This window comes from Plectropomus leopardus, chromosome 17 (genome assembly GCF_008729295.1).
Source record: "Plectropomus leopardus isolate mb chromosome 17, YSFRI_Pleo_2.0, whole genome shotgun sequence".
Lineage (NCBI taxonomy): Eukaryota > Metazoa > Chordata > Actinopteri > Perciformes > Serranidae > Plectropomus > Plectropomus leopardus.
In genome coordinates, this window is record NC_056479.1 from 18,482,186 (window position 1) to 18,501,418 (window position 19,233).

Here is a 19,233-nt window from a genome sequence, read left to right on the forward strand (position 1 = left end):
CCAAAAAGATTCAAACACAGCTTCTTGAAAATAGAATTTTACTGCATTTCAAAGTAACATGACATTTACATTGTGAGGGTACAAATATGAAAGAAACCTCAACTTTTAGATGTCCTCCACTGTGCAGTCTGATCCTGACTGAATATTGAGAGATGAAATGTAGTCAAAACGCAAGCTATAAGTCATTGTCTGTGGTTTCTATGTAAGCGTCCCAGCGCTGTCCTTCCATTTGAACCAAATCAGGGCATATCATACCTCCTGCCCAGACTTCCACTCCTTTATAAGACATCCTTCCTCAGATCTCACTTCCTGACGTCCGTTAAGATCCCCAAATGCCAAAAGAGTGTCAGGACAGCTTGTCTATATTGGCTAGGAAACGCTGGGCCCACCATTCATCCAGATCTAGGGGTACAAAGTCTGAAAAACAAAAAAATAAAAACATTAGGATTATTTTGGGGCTTTTTTGCCTTTATTCAGACAGGACAGCTTAAGTGTGAAAGGGGGAGAGAGAGGGAATAACATGCAGCAGGGGCCAGCATTGAACCTGTGGCCTCCGGTGGCATACTAAACTATGACGTTTTTGGTGATTTTTGAGAGAAATACTATACTATGACGTTTTTGGGTAATTTTTGACAATTTACACTTTGGATTTAGAACACTTTTAATATTGACGCCTTAACTTTTCCACTTCGAATACTATGACGCGTCTCGACTATGAAGCTCTTCTCGTTTTCAGCCATTTTTAGGAGCGCTCAAAATTTGACTTTTTTCGACACACTGTACTATTGCCTTCTTGACCATTTTTTGACATGCAAAAGGATGTTTTAGGGCTTTTTTGGCCTTTATTCCCACTTTGTATGCTATGACGCGTCTCTACATGTTATTATAGAACGTTTTCAGCCATTTTTAGGAAAACAAAAAGCCAATAGTGTAGTATGTTGGTACGTATGTCGAAAAAATTCAAATTTTGACTGCTCTTAAAAATGTCTGAAAAGAACATATATTAGCTTGTAGCGACGCATCATAGTATGCAAAGTGGGAATAAAGACAAAAAAGGCCATACACCTCATCATTTAGCATGTCAAAAAAATGGCCAAGAAGGCAATAATAATACAAGCTTTTCTCTGTCGTAATCAAACATTTTTAGGATCAGTTTTTGGCCTTTTTTTACCTTAATTCCCACGTTGTACACTATGATTCATCTAAACAAGCTATTATATGTCGATATTCTGTGTTGTTTTCAGCCACTTTGAGACTGACGTTTCCGCCTACTTTTCGACATGGTATACTATTGCCTTTTTGTATGTATGTCGAAAAAATTTAAAAAATTCAAATCTTCACTCTAATCTGCTCTAAAAATGGCTAAAAACAACATATAATAGCTTGTAGAGATGCGTCTTAGTATTCAAAGTGGAAATGAAGACCAAAAAAGGCCAAACATCTAATAATTTTACATGTCAAAACAATGTACAAAAGGGCAATAGTATAGTATGTCGAAAAAAGTCAAAATTTGGCCACTCCTAAAAATGGCTGGAAACGAAATATAATAGTTTACACAGATGCGTCATTGCATAAAAAGTGGAAATAAAGGCCAAAAACGTCCAAAAACATCATATTTTAGCATGTCGATAAATGGCCAAAAGGGCAATAGTATAGTATGTCGAAATATAATAGCTTGTAGAGATGCGTCATAGTATACAAAGTGGGAATAAAGGCCAAAGAAGTCCAAAATACCTCATAATTTAGCATGTCAAAAAAATGGCTAAGAAGGCAATAGTATAGTATGTCGAAAAAAGTCAAAAGTGGACCGCTCCTAAAAATGGATAAAAACGTCATATAATAGCTTGTAGAGTTGTGTTATAGTATACAAAGTTGAAAGGCAATAGTATAGTATGTCGAAAAAAGTCAAAATTGGACCGCTCCTGAAAATGGATAAAAACGTCATATAATAGCTTGTAGAGTTGTGTAATAGTATACAAAGTTGAAATAAAGGCCAAAAAAGTCCAAAAAACATCATAATTTAGCATGTCAAAAAAATGGCTAAGAAGGCAATAGTATAGTATATCGAAAAAAGTCAAAATTGGACCACTCCTAAAAATGGATAAAAACGTCATATAATAGCTTGTAGAGATGCGATATAGTATACAAACTGAAAATAAAGGCCACAAAAGTCCAAAAACATCATAATTTAGCATGTCGAAAAAACGGTCAAAAAAGGCAATAGTATAGTATGTCGAAAAAAGTCAAAATTGGACCCCTCCTAAAAATGGATAAAAACGTCATATAATAGCTTGCAGAGATGCGATATAGTATACAAAGTGGAAATGAAGGCCCCAAAAGTCCAAAAACATCATAATTTAGCATGTCGAAAAAATGGCCGATAAAAGGCAATAGTATAGTATGTCGAAAAAAGTCAAAATTTGACCCCTCCTAAAAATGGCTGAAAACAACATAGAATAGCTCTTAGAGATGCATTATAGTATATAAAGTGGAAATAAAGGCCAAAATAAGTCAGAAAACATCATAATTTAGCATGTCAAAAAAATGGCTAAGAAGGCAATAGTATAGTATGTCGAAAAAAGTCAAAATTGGACCCCTCCTAAAAATGGATAAAAACGTCATATAATAGCTTGTAGAGTTGTGTTATAGTATACAAAGTTGAAATAAAGGCCAAAAAAGTCCAAAAAACACCATAATTTAGCATGTCAAAAAAATGGCTAAGAAGGCAATAGTATAGTATGTCGAAAAAAATCAAAATTGGACCATTCCTAAAAATGGCTAAAAACGTCATATAATAGCTTGCAGAGATGCGATATAGTATACAAAGTGGAAATGAAGGCCCCAAAAGTCCAAAAACATCATAATTTAGCATGTCGAAAAAATGGCCGAAAAAGGCAATAGTATAGTATGTCGAAAAAAGTCAAATTTTGATCGTTCCTAAAAATGGCTGAAAACAACATAGAATAGCTCTGAGAGATGCGTCATAGTATATAAAGTTGAAATAAAGGCCAAAATAAGTCAGAAAACATCATAATTTAGCATGTCAAAAAAATGGCTAAGAAGGCAATAGTATAGTATGTCGAAAAAAGTCAAAATTTGACCCCTCCTAAAAATGGATAAAAACGTCATATAATAGCTTGTAGAGATGCGATATAGTATACAAAGTGAAAATAAAGGCCAAAAAAGTCCAAAAAACATCATAAATTAGCATGTCAAAAAAATGGCTAAGAAGGCAATAGTATAGTATGCCGAAAAAAGTCAAAATTTGACCCCTCCTAAAAATGGTTGAAAATGACACATAATAGCTTGTAGAGGCGCGTCATAGTATACAAAGTGGAAATAAAGGCCAAAAACGGCCAAAACCTTTATATTTTAATATTTTAAAAAATTGCCCAAAACAAAATATTTTACCTTGCAGAGACACTTTATAATATAGCATGTTGAAAAAAAGACAAAAAAAACAATATATCATATTGAAAAAACTGAAAGCTGAAAACAACATAGTATAATATGTAGAAAAACGGCACATTCTAATATATCGGCAATATGGCTCACAACAAAGTATTATAGCTTGTAGAGAAATTTTATAGTATAGTATGTCGAAAAAAAGGTTAAAACCATCATAATAAAGCACGCTGACAAAACGTCTGAAAACGATATAATATAGTATGTCAGAAATCTCCAACTTTTTCACGTCAAAAAAAAATCTGAAAAGCACATATTATAGCTTATAATGACACCTTATAGTAAGGCATATTGAAAAAAGGTCAAAAGCGTCCTAATATTGCATCTCGAAAAAATGGCTGAAAACGAAATAGGATAGTATGTCGTAAAATGTCAAATATTTACATGCAAAAAAAAAGACTGAAAATGACATCGACATAATATAGCATGTTGAAAAAATGGCTGCAAACTATATATTTTAATGGGATTTATATCCACGAGTTGAAACCCCCAAAGGTGAAAGTGTTTTTTTTAGTTACAATGTTGTTTACTGATCAGACACTGATGGTACTCTGCTGTGTTGTACCTCTTTTTTCTTTTCTACCAAAACTGTTCTGCTCTGGTCAGGGGGCACTTATATACATACCATACCATGACTTTTTTCCACATTTTTGAACATATTTTGACATGCTATAGTATGACGTTTTTCAATATACTATACCTTGGCTTTAAAACACTTCCAATATTGACTGTTTGGACCATTTTTTCAACATGCTGTATTGTAAATTGCTTCAACATGCTATTCTATGACTTTTTTCAACATTTGAAGAAATCACTTTTTAGACCATTTTTCATCATATTTTAGGGAGAGCGCGGTGATTTGAGGCTGTGGGGAAGTTGAGCCACCCCTTGTTTCTAGGCAACCATAGACAAGTTAGTCATGTGATCACACATTTTTAAAGACTAATCCATTTTAAGTTTCAAAAACTGATTTCTACCATTCAAAATTAATTTTTCATATTCAGAGAATCATGGTTCTGGTCCTTGAAAAATAGCAGACAAAAATTCACTTATGTTTTAGTATTATAGATATACATAGATATATAGATTATAGATATATATAGATATTTTTGATGATTTTTGAAAGACATACAATAGTATGGTATTTTCGATGAATTTTGAGAGATATACTACACTATGATGTTTTTGATGATTGTCAAACAACATGCTATAATATTATGGTTCTTGATTATATTTGAGTGACATATTATTCTATCATATTTTTGCAGATTTTTTGAGAAAAATAGTACACTGTGATGTTTTCCATGAGATTCGGACGACATACTTTACTATGAAGTACTTGAGTGACATACTATACTATGATGTTTTTGATCATTTTTGAGCAATATACTATACTATGATTTTTTGATGATCTTTGAGCGATGTAAATATTTACTTAGTTCAGCCAGTGAGCCAGTAAAATGCAAATGAATGCCCTGAAGAAACAAGCATGAGCTCGGGAGGGATGGAGCATTGTAAGGAGAACTATAAGAAGGAGGAGAAGCTGTACTCACTGTCCATGTGTGGGCTGGGAATGGTTTCTTTGTAGTGGACTGCTCCGTGGTCTTCTTCTGGCCCCTGCTCCTGCTGCACCACCTCCTGCCAGGCTGGATACAACAACACAGTCACTACACATGTTTCCCACACGATTCCATGTCCAAAATTAAAAAACTTTATACGAATGTTAAAGTACCTATTAAAACATTTATTGAACATTCACAGCATATGACACAAACATATACAGGGTTCCCACACATTTTTATTGACAACATTTCAGGACTTTTCCATTACTTTTCAAGGACCCTTAATAACTTTTTTTTCTTGCCCCTCTTGCCCAGCATTTTTAAAACATAGAAGATTCAAACTCTATTTAAACATGATTTCAGCTAGCTGGCATACATGAAGGACGAGACAGAACACAGGGAGAAAATGAAAAAACGCCAGTGATCGTAAACAACACGGCTCACATTGATGTATATTAAAGCTACGGTATTTTGACTGACAACAACAGATTACTGTGACATTTTTTTTTTTTTTTTACACAACAAAATTCCACAGCTTTTCCAAAACTTTTAACATTTTTTACTAACTCCATGATGTTTCCAGGTCTGGAAAATGTGATTGTGAAATTCCATGACTGATGAAGTGATCAATAAATCACACATAACCAGAAGAAGCAAAATAATAGATTATGCCGTTATTATCACAGCTAACATAAGCTTTAGCTGCGGACTTAACTGAATGTCCCTAATTTGTTTTATTACACTTCTCATTAACAAGAGATCCTGTTGATAAGACAGGTGACACAATTAATTCAACATTTTAAATAAATAATGATAATATGAAGTCATGGACAAAGTATTTCACATGTAATTAGTGGGTTAACGCGAAAGTCCTTATCTGCCAAGTAAAAATTTTCTGCACCCCGGCTTCACACCCACAGAGTCAACCACGTAAAGTCCACAAGGGCAGCTGCTTCAAAGGCCTGCCACTCCTGGCAAACGTTTGTATTTTAAATGATGCAGCATGTGGACTGGTCACATGTAGTGGTGTGTGTGTGTGTGCATGTGTGTGTGTGTGTGATTGATTTTATCTCATGTCACTGCCTTCGGGTCATGACTTTCAGAAAACGTAAATGGTTAAGTTTGTTTATATCATGCATTGAAGGTATTCAGAGAGTAAAAGAGAATGAATCGACCCTGAACAGCTCTCTGGAGGGGGGGTGGGGGGCGGTTTGGGGCCTTTGTGTCCTTGTCCACTCAAAGAAAAGGTCACTGAAGTTGTTTATGAGCTTCTGCAACTGAGCTTCAACGCCAGCAACCAACAGCACACAGAAAGTAAGAACAGCCGAGCCAAATGAACTCTCCCGGAGACTGAATGAGCCTGTGAATGTTAAAAAGAGGCACACACTTCAAAATTGGGTCACTGTGTAGAGTTTTAGCCAAAACCCAACAAAACACTTTATCTTGTCAGATGTCCTTGTTGCCTTTCTTTAGCACAAAAAACAAGACTATCAACTTGAGTGGCTGGTGGATGCTTGTTGAAGTCAAAGACGCTGTTTCATTCAGCACATGTGCCAGCGTGGGTCATGAGGAGCACATGTGGGTGTGGGAGCATTTTTCTGCCAGGTGCCTATCACGGCTATCAGCGACAGAGCAGCTGTGTGGGTGAGGCCTGGGAGGGGGGCGATCAGCATTTCAACAACTTGATAGTGAAACAATGGCTGTGTCCGAAACTGCCTACTACACTAGCAGTATGTACTGATTTGGTCAAAATGCAGTATGCAGTATGCAGTATGCGAACAAAAGCAAAATCCACAGTATGCCAGAAATACCCGGATGTCATACTGATTTGGAAAAAATCCTCAGTATGCATCGGACGATCGGACCAGTCTGCCTCGCCTACTGTTTCCCACAATGCATTGCATGGACAGCATAACTGTTGCTGTTGTGTCACTAGTGGCTCAAGCCCAGCCATCACACAGCTGGGCAGGCCTAACTCACCAGATGGGGTCCTTGGCTTGCCCTAGTGTTACACTTTATTAATTAGGCCTTGTCAAAAACATAGTGGTATCTTTTAAGGTAATTTGCATGACTGTTATCAGGTAAACTACATACCAATGTACGCTAATGAAGAGTACACCTATACAGGAGACATGAGCAAATTTATTCTTTATTTTCTAAATATTATTTCTTTGGCTTGTCATGCTTTTATTATAGTGCAGTTAGAGTGTGACAGAAAAGGGGGAAGAGAAAACGGAAATGACACACTGCTAATGACCGCAAGCCGGACTCGAACCCACGCCGCTGCAAAAGTCCACAACATTACAGAAGGCGCGCGCCCTACTCACTGAGCTTAACGCCACTTAAGATGCAAAAAAAGTCGTCTCCGGCACATGACGCTGGGCTTTCACATGGATAACATATAATCAGAAAGTTTAAATAAGGCAATGGTGCGAACGTACCGGCGGCACATCAGGTCATTTCCATACTTTACAAAGGCGTTATTCATCTCTCAGGTGAGCCTGCATCCCGATCGTCTATATTTATCACTTGTTTATTTCAAACCGTAAATGGATTCTTTACGGTAGTGGTTTTGCTATTGTTTGCTTCCGCTTTCAAAAAAACGCAAACCATCCCTGCCCGGCGCAGCATACTGCGGAACGGATCGGACTGAACATCCATACTGCATACTGCTGTCAAACGCAGTATGTAGTATTTAGTGGATACTGCATACTGACTGCAACTGTGGTATGCAGTACGCCCTTTCCAACACAGCCAATGTCATTTTTTAACAGGGTTGCAAAAGCATTAGATTTTTATGGTACGATAATCATCTCAGAAAATATTGCGATTTCATGGTATCACGCTATTATGATTTGGTGATACAGAAGGATTATTATTATTATTATTATTATTATTATTATTAGTAGTAGTAGTATTAGTAGTAGTAGTAGTAGTAGTGGTATTGGCCGTAGTAGATGATCAGTCAATTACCCTCAAAGAAATGAAAACAGAATAGTTATGTGTGGTTTAACAAACATTATCATTGCTATAATTGAAACCATTTTTAAAGGAAGTATGTGTAAAAAGTCTCCCTTTTGAAAAATAAAGGTGGGATTTTCCTCCCAATTGCTTGAAACCGGTTTATCGATGCAACCCTATTCACAAAACAGAAGACAAGGGACGGGTGTCTGGATACAGTGAGACAATAAATATAATATACATAAGTGTTGTCTCATCTTCTTGCATTTCGAGTCACACTATGTTCATTTCCTTACCATCATGGACAAATCTGACGTTTTCCTCGTGCGCGGCTGAGAAGCTCTCTTCCTGCTGGTTGTCTGCGGGCAGAGTTGGAGCAGAGTGATGGTATTTCTTACCATTTGGACGGCTGAAAACTATCTTGGGTGCAGGAAGGCTGATGGGTTTAAGAAGAAAAAGAGCATGTCACAAAGTAATCTATTAAGATACAAACAAAGGATACAGAGAACATGTACAATGCATTAAAACACCAAAAAAGTCAGAGCAAAACGGCTACAGTCCTCCTTGAACAACTCTTGAACTGTCTTGGGCAAACTTTCTTGAAGTTTTCTTCAAAAATCTTCGTGTGTACTAGAAGATCAGTAATGTAAATCTCATATTGTCTGCCACAAGAGAGTTCAAGACATGCTAAGTGAAACGGGAGGACACACTAAATGCCTGCAACTTTATTCTACTGAAGTTGTTTAATTCTTGGATATTTGCATTTTTTAATACTGAATATGAATTTACTGTATGTTCTGGATGTATTTCAGTAAAGAGATTATTGAGAAATAAATTATGTATGATCGTCATAACAAAGTTTTAGGTCAGCAGAGAGTTGTGCACAGTGCTGTATGTGATAACTCTTACAGAGTGTCAGCCTTTGGGCCCAAATGCATGCGTGGCTGGTTGTGTGGGAGTCAGAGATTGCAACAGCTGAATGAAGGACCATGTGCCACCTTGACTTTCCACAAGGTCACACACACACACACACACACGGGCACACCGAGTGGTTTGAAGGCATGAAAACATCCCAGCAGGCACAGTGTGAAGGTGTTTTATAAATCATTCAGGCTGATGGACAAAGGCTCAAGATGATGACGTTAAACTGCTGCCAGGACACCATATTCCCTAACACATGCATCTTATCTGCCAAAATTAACCAGGACAGATGAGAAAGTTCCACTATTGAGAAACCTTATGGTGGATATTTTTTTTCATTGTACTTACTCAGGGATACTCCAGGACGTTTGTTTGTGCTTGAAGTCGTTTATTTTGTTGTCAAGCTGCTGAGTGGGCCCTAAAAGAGCAGAAAGTTCACATTTTACTTAAACAAAACCACTTTAAAGCAAGATAAATGTCTGCAGGATCTCTGCGGTGTTATTACAGTGTCCTACCTGTCCGTCGCTGGGTGACCAGTTTGCTTGGACCTCTTGTTATTGTGTACATCATGCGCAAGAGAAGTCACCTGTAAACTTTGGCACTTTGAAATAAAAAAAAAAAAAAAAGAAGTCCAGGTGGAGCAGATACAGGTGGAGCAGATTCCGGTGGAGCAGAGCAACTTTAAAGGCTCTTTAAAGTTATACACATTCCTCCAGGATATGTCGGTGTATAAATACGTATCTTGATGTGTCAGTATTCCAAATTTCACTCACAGAGCAACAGTTCATCCACGGAGCTGACCACGAAACTACACAGACAGACCAACCGCGCAGAAAACAGAACCATACGCCGCGTTCCTCTCCACGTAAAACCAGCAGCCGGGGCGCATCTCATCCACAGACCCTCCCTCTCTCTCTCTCACCTGCTTTTACACCAGCAGTCCAAACACTTAACTCACTTTAGTGCTTTAGTGTCCTGCACCGCCACAATGTCACATAACCTGAAACTGCGACTGTCATTCATAAGACATTGGACGCACACCGTCAAAGCGCTCCATTTCTCAACGTCCTTACACGCCTCCCTCGGCGCTTTAAAGAGACAGTGTCCCAGGATAGTAGCAAATCTGTGACACCGACTACAGACTGAGGTCCACTATTTTCTTCCCTTGTTCCCTTATTCGAGTTGCATTAGTTTTCCTGCAAATTTGTGACCTGTTTAATCATTTTTTTACAAGGGCGTAACTTTGGTTTGAGAAGCGGGGGATAAAATAAAAAGCAAGATGTCTGGGGCTCCACCCCTATGATAAATAAATAGATAAATAAAAGCAATTTGAATCTAATATCCTGCATTTCTATGTACATTTCGGGACAGTAATCAAAACAAAATAGTAATCTTTTTTTTTTTAAAGTATAGTCTATAAGAGGAAAAAACAGCAGCTCAAATCACTTTCTCAGCCAGAATTTGACAGCTGGCCAAACAGTGGCAGAATCCTCAAAACAAAGAAATAACTGTTGTCATAATGGATTTCTGCTCTACATGCACTCATAACACTTCAGCAAAAAAAAAAAAAAAAAAAAGATTAGGATACTTAGTAATCTGTTTTCTGTCCATCTGAACACATGAAACCACCTAATGATAATAATGACAATATTTGGTGTTATCAGGCCTTTTTTCAGCAAAAAACATGAGGTAATTCATTTTTAATGGTGATTAACTCATATCAATGAATAAAGTGATGTTTTAAAACTTATTGCATATGTATTTGTATGTTATTTGTCAACACTACTCAGAATATCATACATTTCTGAAGTATCTTCAGAAAACCACATGTATTAACCTCCTGAGATTAATATTCCATGAACATAATGAATAAAATGGATTATAAACTGACTGTATTATTAGAAAATCAAATCAGAACAGTATTTCTCAATTTAACCAATACTTAATTGTCACTCTCAGTGACACTTATAAGTAAAATAACATCTTACATTTACTTTGAACACAGTTGAAAAACAAATGATGTACTTTTACAGTACAATTAAGAGATTAGAATGTGCAAAACACTTCTTCCTTGCATCATGGTCGGCCATGCTTGTTAAAAAAGGGGGGCAGGGCTTTAATGCAGTCGATTTTAGATTATGTGGAACACTGTGGTTGGCTCACAGACATCCTATTAAATAATTTGTGATGATGACAGTAATCATAGATCTAGCATCCTAGTAGAGTTAGATTTATTAGAATTTATGTGGATCTAAATGAGTTAAGCACATTTTTTTGTGGTAAAAAAACCAAACATAGAAAATGTCTTTGGGGGGATTGAGTGACAAATACATCACAGGGTACAATATCCCTCATCACTCCTATGTCACTGTTCAGTGTAACATAAAAATATTAAATGCTTTCAGGTGAGTTAAACCTGTAGAATGGGAATATTTTCGATGGGGGTCGTTTGTGTGCTCCCTTATGTGTGGCCCCTATCTGCCCAACGTCTCTGTGTTTACAGTACACGCAGGTGAGCTCAGGTGCAATCACATACACACACCCATGCTTGTGCAGCAAGGCTTTACTATGTACTAATGGAGCGTGTGATGGATTAAAAAATGGGTTGAGAAAGAGATCCAGAAAGCCATTGACAGAAATAAATACAAAATCTCATACACTAATACTTTTTAAAACTTTAATAATTAGGATTTTCACTTAAAAGGCATTATTGACCTCTATCAGCAAACTGGATTTACATTCTATAGATTTATTTCAGCCAAAAATATAACACAAGATGTTTTGATGTGTGAGCCTATGATTTGGGAAATGACAGGCAAGAGAAGTTTTTTTTTTTAAATTTAATCTCTGAGAAACAAATTGTTGGTAAGAAGTGACTGAGATGAAGTTGTTAGATTAGTTGTTAGATGTTAGAATGACCTCAAGCACAATAACTCTTTAAAAACTTCAAAATAAAAGGCTGATTCAGATATTCTTTAAATTAATATCTTTAAATGTGACTGTTTTCAAACAAAACAATTAAGTTACATTCAAATTAAATGAGGGGAATGAGTAGCTCTCCCTCTAAATCATATTCCTGGCACAGTGACGAATTCTCTGAAGCAGCATTTGACCTTCTTGTGACCTTGAAATTAACCTTTCAGTCAGTGTCAGATCTATAAATTTGAATTAAAAAATTGCAGGTTTTACAGTATCTAGTCAAACATTTTGTCAGTTTTCCTTTTTGGGGGGGATTTATAATATGTTAAAGACATTATTTCATACAAATTATTTTGCAATTATTGTTATCATGTTCAGATTTTCTTTCTCTCAACAATGAAGCACACAATGAAAAACTATTTCAACTCAAAGTTTCCATGTATTTGTGCAGCTGTGGCACTTAATGCAAAAGGCAAGTTTCTGCACACAATTTAGCATCATTATGTCAACTTGTAGAATATTAACAAGACACCTTTTAGAGTCTATTATTGAATAAACATCATAATAGCAGGCATTGATGTGATGATAATACATGTATGTCTAATGTTACAACTAGATACACTGATGTCTCTTTAAAGCCTCTGAAAGATCCACACACAAGGTAGAAAAGATCTTTAAGGTAACGTAATCCTAATCCCTGGTCCAGGACAGTTGGAGGTATTGCTGCTGGTAGTAGGATAAAGATAAGGAAGTATGCAGTTGAATCTTCATGTTTAATGTGTCTGTTGGTTTAAAGGGAAATTACCTGTATGCCAGCTACAGGCAATGACGTGTTCTTACCTCTACAATAAATCATACATGGATTTCTTTAAAGCTTGGATTGTTTGATTGCCGCTACAGAGCTAGTTAGCACCAAAATTCTGGATTTCTTCAACGGTACAATTAACTTTAATTTCATATTTCAGTATTTTAAGTTCTCTAAGAAGATGTGAGTTTCCAACTTTCGATTTGTTTATTAGGAAAGTGTAAAATTTGATCTTTTTCACTTTGGAAACACTTGCTATTTGAATCCTCCCTGTATGTTTATATGTGTGTTTGATCATTCAGTAATGAGGATCACAGTCTTCCAGCAGACTGTCAGTGATGTAGCCAACCTTCAGCATGTTTTGGTAGTAGTCTTTCTCCACAGCAGTGTTGACAGTCCAACCCACCACCTCCACACCTCGCTCTGCCCAGTACTGAACGTAGTCCCTAAGTGGAAGGAGTAGGAACATAAAATACAGATCAGCAGATAAAGAACAATCCCAACAGCCTGACAGATATTTCTGATAACAAATAATACATGATAAAGAACAGTGAACCCCTTGGACAAAGCATCATTTACTTATGACTAGGAAAAGTAATCAATAGTGTTAATCTTTAGAAATATGAAGGTGATCAGATCAAATTATTGATGAGATATGAAGCAAAGTCTAACTGGGAGATGAGCAAGATCATTGGTCAGGACGTCCGTGACCCCTTTAGAGTCCACAGAGTTACATCAAGGGGTCTACCTAATTATTGTTTAATAGTTTTTTGAAAATTTTTAATTGACTGAAAATACATATTAATTTGAATTCAACATATTATCAAAGGGAATTTTAAGAGATTCTGCAGTGTACTGAAGCAGCTGTTTCTGCTTAAACTTTATGTTTTTATACATCATTTTCTGTATGCCTAATAGAACATCCTGCCATTGATCATGCCTGTTTTTGAAATTGAGCACCAATGCAGCATTAAGTCTCTGTAAACAGACAGACAAGAATCATAATGCATAAAATAAAACATAAAAACATCCTGCCTTTTTGCGTGCAGAGCAAAAATACAAGAGTGATGCACACACAAAAAGTTCACTCTTCACATCATGTGGGACAGTGTTTAACCCCGTCACTTTCACACAGACTGACACCGAACAATAAAACAAATTCAGTTTCACCTACAGTGAGATGAAGTCTTTTTGAACGAGGATGGCAGAGACACCACAGAGTTTCCACAGTATGTGGTGATGGGCCCAGTCCAACAAGACGTCCAGAACCCCCAGCCACAGCTGACTCGATGTCGACAGGGACCGAGCGGTGCCATCGCCAAAGCGGCTCAGTCTCCAGGGGCGGTGGATGAGAGCTGTCACCACGTTGGGGTCAGTCTGACGCATCTGTGGGCCAGAAAAGTCAGAGGTCAAATAAAGGCAGAAAATAGTGTCAACATATAAATAAGGGTCTGAAACGGTCTCATCATAGTTTACTTTTATGATTATGTGTGTGATGGTTGAAGATTAACGCAGCAGCTTTCTAGAAAGGCACGTCATAGTAGGTATTAGCTAAAAAAGAGAGCCATGAATATTACAGTTTTCTTACAGTTTTATTGGTGTGCCAATGCTCCATTCAGAGACAATAAATAAATTATGTAGCAAATAAACAAAGAAGCAAGTATGCAAATAAATAAAATTAGGAAAAGAAAAAGAAAACCATTCATTCAAATACATTAGATAAACATCTGAACATTGAAATAGCGTTTTAAATATGATCATTTGAGTTATATTATATAGTCATATTTTTTGTTACCTTGTAAATGACTTTGGGTTCAAAAGAGCAAACAACGCTAGAATTGTAAAGGACAGGAAACTTCTTATACATCTCATGGAGCACTGCTGCAGCCTAGAAAAGAGGAAAATGTATTAAAATCTACCCAAGAACGGGAGAAATGATAAATAAAGAAATGAGAAATGAGATTACTGAAATTAGTGTCTCCTAAAAGAACCAGGGTCTGCCATGTTAGGGCTGTATATTCAGCACCTTATCAGGTTGATCTTTGACATCAAAGAAGATGGTCAGCTGGTGTCTGATGCATTCCTCCACTGCCTCCTGCAGAGTCGGGACCTTCTCAATGCTGAACTTGTCCCTGGAGAAAAAAAGTAACTGCTATAGTTCAGTGATATACAAATGTTCATTTCTTAATCAGTTACTCACCCAGTGCTACATTCATTTGCGGGGAAAACTTTGTTTTTCTCTGTACATCCCAAACAGACAGCCCTTTCCGAGGGTGACCTGAAGTGAAAGTTAGTGATACTCTCAAAATGTATTTTTACCTCACTAAACACAGGAGCTGCTGGTCTAACACTGCCCCGTTCAGTTATTATTTTGTGTTATTGTAACTCTGCTGAATCCAAACTCATCCCTTAAAAACACCAAAGTCAAACAAAATACTGATCGAGGCAGTGGCACGGCAGCAGCTCCAGTATTCAGCGAGGTAAAATTACTGTTTTTATCAATGGAGTCTGGCTTTGAAGAGAGCATGGATAAGTTCACTTTCAGATCAGTTCCCTGTCGGAAAGGGCTGTCTGTTCGGGAAATACTGAGGAAAAGACTTGGGAAAGGATGAGGATCAGACTTGGATTATACTGCACGAGCTGTGTGAGAGTTTTTAAATGCATGTTTTGATATAGTTTTGCTGTTGTTCAACACTGACCCCTTTTAATTCAATCAATTATACATGTTCTCTGTTTTCACATTTTTTGTGAGAAAAATTCTCTTCACAAATGTAACATAACAATAATGACAAATTGATATACAAATGGTGATTTGGGTGGTAAAGTTTTCCTTTAAGGCAAAACTAAGGTAACACTACAGCTGTATCACACTTTCATGAACTAAGTCTGTTTCTCTTGCTAACTTATTTTACATCCTTAAAATGTGTGAGAATAGATACTTTAAATGGTGACATATGAATGAGGCTCATTTATGAAACTCAAAATTTTTAGCATTAAGTGAACGAGTGATGTGCGTCTTGTATCATAGACACACCGTCTTTTGTTTCTTTATTTAAGTATTAAATCACAAGCTTAAAGGAGTAGAAATGACATTTAAATATGCTGCATACTTCAGCCTGTGACGAGCGGCAGCATCAAGTCTCTTAAGCTGGACCAATTGCAGTTTGCTAACTGGTCCAGAGCCGTTGGTAGTGCGGTCCACAGTCTCATCGTGCATCAGTACTGGCACCTCATCAGCTGTGAAACTCAGGTCCAGCTCAACTCCAGTGGCTCCGTTTCTGCTGGCCTAAAGTGAGACATCACAGGGAGACAAAAGAAAAATAAAATCTTCGCAAAATGCCACTGTATGATGTAATTGTCTCCTCACATTATTAAAAGAGGGTTGACTTTAGATAATACTAACATACATATTACCCAGAATTCATCAATGTCTCATGTATATGAGAAAAAATACAAAAAAAAAATCTAATTTTATATATATATATATATATATATATATATATATATATATATATATATATATATATATATATATATATATAATATATAATATATATATATTACACAGTTTATTTATAATATATGTAGAATAAACATATATTTCATACTAAATTTTGTTATAGGTTGCTGCTGACTACTGGCAAAGTTTGGGACTATTGTAAAAGTGCAATATGACCCATTTCAATATTCAGTAACCACTGACATTATAGAGATTAGCAGCCCGTAAATATTTACTGTCACAACAAAACAAAACAACTAACAGTTGTGAAAGTTGTGACTGGATGTCCAAGACACACTGGATTTGGTTTGATGTCAATATATTAAAAATGAGCAAGTTATTGATATCACAACCATTAAGTGTACATATCTAAGGCAGTAGGTCACTAATAATGATGGTAAGGGATTTTTGGAGGGCTCTTTGCCACAAACTGACAGCTGTGATAGTTGTGACAGGATGTCACAGACACATGAGAAGTGTTTTTTAAATTCCATTGGTTTATAAAATGGTCCTCCAATCAAATTAATTAAAAGCTGTGAAAATTGTCGTGTGAAGTCCAATTCTTACTGTGGACACAAACTTCTATCATTAAACCGCTGTTCAATATTCTCTCGTCTACCCTCAATTAAAAGTGTTTTGGGCGTTTCGGTGTATTTTTCTCCCTGGAACAGCCCCTGGAGTACTGCATGTAGGCCTACTCCGAGTTTAGAGGGCAAAGCAGCTCATATCTTAATGGCCACTGTACATTAAGCTTTGAAAGCAGTTTTCTCTAAATTATAGCTCACTGACAATCATATGTAGGCTAATATGAAATCTTTTGCTCAATATTCTTATCAGAAAAACAATGCTGACATTAGAATTGCCCCTTTTGAACAATGTATTGCCTAAAAACAGTTTTTTACTTTAATTTAGATTTTTATTCATAAATATTGAGAACATTTTGAGTACATCTGAATGATTATATATATTGTAATTACAGCCTAGTGCTAAGTGCATGTAGGACAGTTATGAGACACCACAAGCACTGCTGACTCAGCAACTGCAGTATGTAAAAAGACAGATTAAGCGTGAGAAAGGATTTTTTTTTAGGTTTGTGTATGATTGCAGATGTAGACATGGAGATGGCATTAATCTATATAAGTGCATTTTCAAGGGCACATTAGAATACACAATGAGCCACTGATCTGATGAAAACCTAACCAGCTAGTCTTCCTCTGCTTGCTCACACTGCAGAATGAGAAATCACGACATGCAAAGCTCGAGCAGCGTATAAATATAATTATGACACAAAACACCTCATAAAATCGCCCCAATATTGCTTTGAGTTACCTGCATTACTCTATTGTTACAGAAACAAAATATGCAAATTATTTGGGTATTAAATATATCTAACCTACATTTCATATTTCACAGGTAAAATGCACGTGCACATCTCCATATTATCAGTTTGACAGATGAGCGCATCACCTCTCTGATCGCTGCCATGGTGTTCTCCGGTGCGTCGTGGCTGCCTCCGCGGTGCGCCACCACCGGCACACCGCCCGATGGAGCCCTGGGCCGGAGCACGCGGCCGGCCTGGTCCGCTGGCACCGGAGGAAACCGGAACATCACCATGAAGACATAGAGGAATGCGGTGAGGAGGGAGGCCCCCGTGGGGCTCCGCGTCCCCAACATCATCAGCAGAAACACGGCCGAGAAATACACCACCTCATCCCCGATCTGAAGCATGATGAGCGGTGTTTGTGTCACGATCCAAACGAAGGGTGCACGAGTCCTTGTTTAGAAAGAAGCCATGGATGGAGCTGCAGCTGTTCCGCACTCAGGTGGCTACATGGTGGAGGGTCAGAGAGCAGATCACATACAGATGGCCGAGTATGAGCAGTTTCACTTCGTGATTGTGCAGAGGAAGGAGGAGGCGGCGTCACTGCTATCGTCAATGTCAAGTCTGAAAAATTAAAGGTCCAGTGTGTAAGATTTAGAGCAGTGACCCTCAACCTACGGCCCGCGGGCCAAATCTGAGGAGGAAGGAAAACCTCAGAGGGAAACCTGCGCTGATGACAGTAGGAATATGCAAACTGGCCCCAGCCCTCTGCCAGCGGATACAAACTCAAAACTTACTTGCTGTGTGACAACAGTGCTAAAAACTGCACCACTGTGCCACCATAGACCTAAAGATATTTAGAAACACCCTATCAGAATATTCAAAATAAAAATGACTATTAACCTACACCGTGCCATGTGTTTTAGAATATATGCTTTAGGAGAAATGTGCAAAAATGCTATTTTGGTTTTTACCAAATTATTACTGTTACATACAGTATTCAAAAATTTAATTCCATGTTTAAGAGATTGGTTTATTTCAATGTAATTCTTATTTACACACCTTAACATTACATTTTTTTTCTTACCAAACTACTAAGAAACATTTTTATTTCAAAGACAACAATCTGCTGAGAGTTTGGATGCAGGACTGTTCAGAGAGATCTATGACTGTATCAGTAAATCATTTAAGACACCCAGTGCATTAAAAACCTGTTTCTTTTCATTAAAACCAAACATCTGAACCAAAGGAATGCAATTAAAGGAACGAATGCCCAAAAACTGGTCTTGAACAAATGGTAAAGGTAAAAGGCACATTGAAAAATTCACCTTAAAATTAAAAAAAAAAACATTAACTCACCGGCATTAGGCGAATGAATTTAAGCGGAGTACCTAAAAGATGACTGAATTTTATTTTAAGGTGACCAAAAATGCTCCATTGTATTAGTGGTTGTTCATCAATATTGTACTTTAAGGTGAGTCTCTTTGAATTAAGGCTTCCTGTCATTCAGGACACTGCTGTGGTCTCTGTGGGCAGTAACCTGATGTGCTGCAGCAGCTGGTCGCAGTAGAGAGGACTCCGCTGTTTGTCTCTCACTGCGTCCACCTCCCTCTTCAGAAGAGCCGGGTGGACCGAGCTGCCTTTCTTCAGGATCTCTGGACAAACAAGACAAAACCAAAGATACAAACCAGACAGGATTTAGCACTCAGGATATGAGATAAAAGAGAAAACACTCAAATAAAAGTAAAACATTCTGTACCAAAAATGAACATCCACCTTA

At 37.2% G+C, this 19,233-nt stretch overlaps 3 protein-coding genes across 4 annotated transcripts in view; all 3 read right to left on the reverse strand.

The window, feature by feature from the left end:
- Positions 1–24: 24 nt before the first annotated feature.
- On the reverse strand, positions 25–9,938 carry LOC121956847 (MAPK regulated corepressor interacting protein 2-like). Of its 2 annotated transcripts, XM_042505249.1 has the most exons (5): positions 9,425–9,938; positions 9,258–9,327; positions 8,285–8,424; positions 5,019–5,111; positions 25–417 (listed from the first exon to the last, which is right to left on the reverse strand). In XM_042505249.1, the coding sequence occupies exons 1-5, from the start codon at positions 9,477–9,479 to the stop codon at positions 347–349; spliced, it is 429 nt and encodes a 142-aa protein (XP_042361183.1). In that variant the 5' UTR covers positions 9,480–9,938; the 3' UTR covers positions 25–346. The 2 variants fall into 2 exon arrangements, with proteins under 2 accessions (XP_042361183.1, XP_042361182.1); XM_042505248.1 differs by lacking the exons at positions 25–417; positions 5,019–5,111 and adding an exon at positions 5,699–6,387.
- Positions 9,939–11,643: 1,705 nt separating this feature from the next.
- LOC121957067 (glycerophosphodiester phosphodiesterase 1-like) lies at positions 11,644–18,887 on the reverse strand. The gene is made up of 7 exons (XM_042505573.1): positions 18,813–18,887; positions 17,600–18,077; positions 15,744–15,919; positions 14,660–14,765; positions 14,429–14,521; positions 13,808–14,019; positions 11,644–13,079 (listed from the first exon to the last, which is right to left on the reverse strand). Exons 2-7 carry the CDS (start codon positions 17,858–17,860, stop codon positions 12,932–12,934), a joined length of 996 nt encoding a protein of 331 aa, XP_042361507.1. The 5' UTR covers positions 17,861–18,077; positions 18,813–18,887; the 3' UTR covers positions 11,644–12,931.
- Positions 18,515–19,233, reverse strand: part of LOC121957066 (dynein axonemal assembly factor 5-like) — a 36,383-nt gene continuing 35,664 nt past the window's right edge. The window contains exon 13 of the mRNA XM_042505572.1: positions 18,515–19,108. Coding sequence (XP_042361506.1) covers positions 18,960–19,108 — 149 coding nt within the window. The 3' untranslated portion in view covers positions 18,515–18,959. The remainder of the gene's footprint in view (positions 19,109–19,233) is intronic.

Bases quoted from the DNA above. Each gene is read 5' to 3' on its own strand.
- LOC121956847 (XM_042505248.1), bottom strand. From the start codon at position 9,479: ATGATGTACACAATAACAAGAGGTCCAAGCAAACTGGTCACCCAGCGA. The intron at 8,425-9,257 runs GTAAGTACAATG...TAAACCCATCAG, and splicing joins ACGTCCTGGAGTATCCCTGA to CCTTCCTGCACCCAAGATAG. The intron at 6,388-8,284 runs GTAAGGAAATGA...TAACATTCACAG, and splicing joins CGTCAGATTTGTCCATGATG to GCTCATTCAGTCTCCGGGAG.
- LOC121957067 (XM_042505573.1), bottom strand. From the start codon at position 17,860: ATGCTTCAGATCGGGGATGAGGTGGTGTATTTCTCGGCCGTGTTTCTG. The intron at 15,920-17,599 runs GTGATGCGCTCA...GTCTCACTTTAG, and splicing joins CCATGGCAGCGATCAGAGAG to GCCAGCAGAAACGGAGCCAC. The intron at 13,080-13,807 runs GTAGGTGAAACT...CCTTCCACTTAG, and splicing joins CAAAAAGACTTCATCTCACT to GGACTACGTTCAGTACTGGG.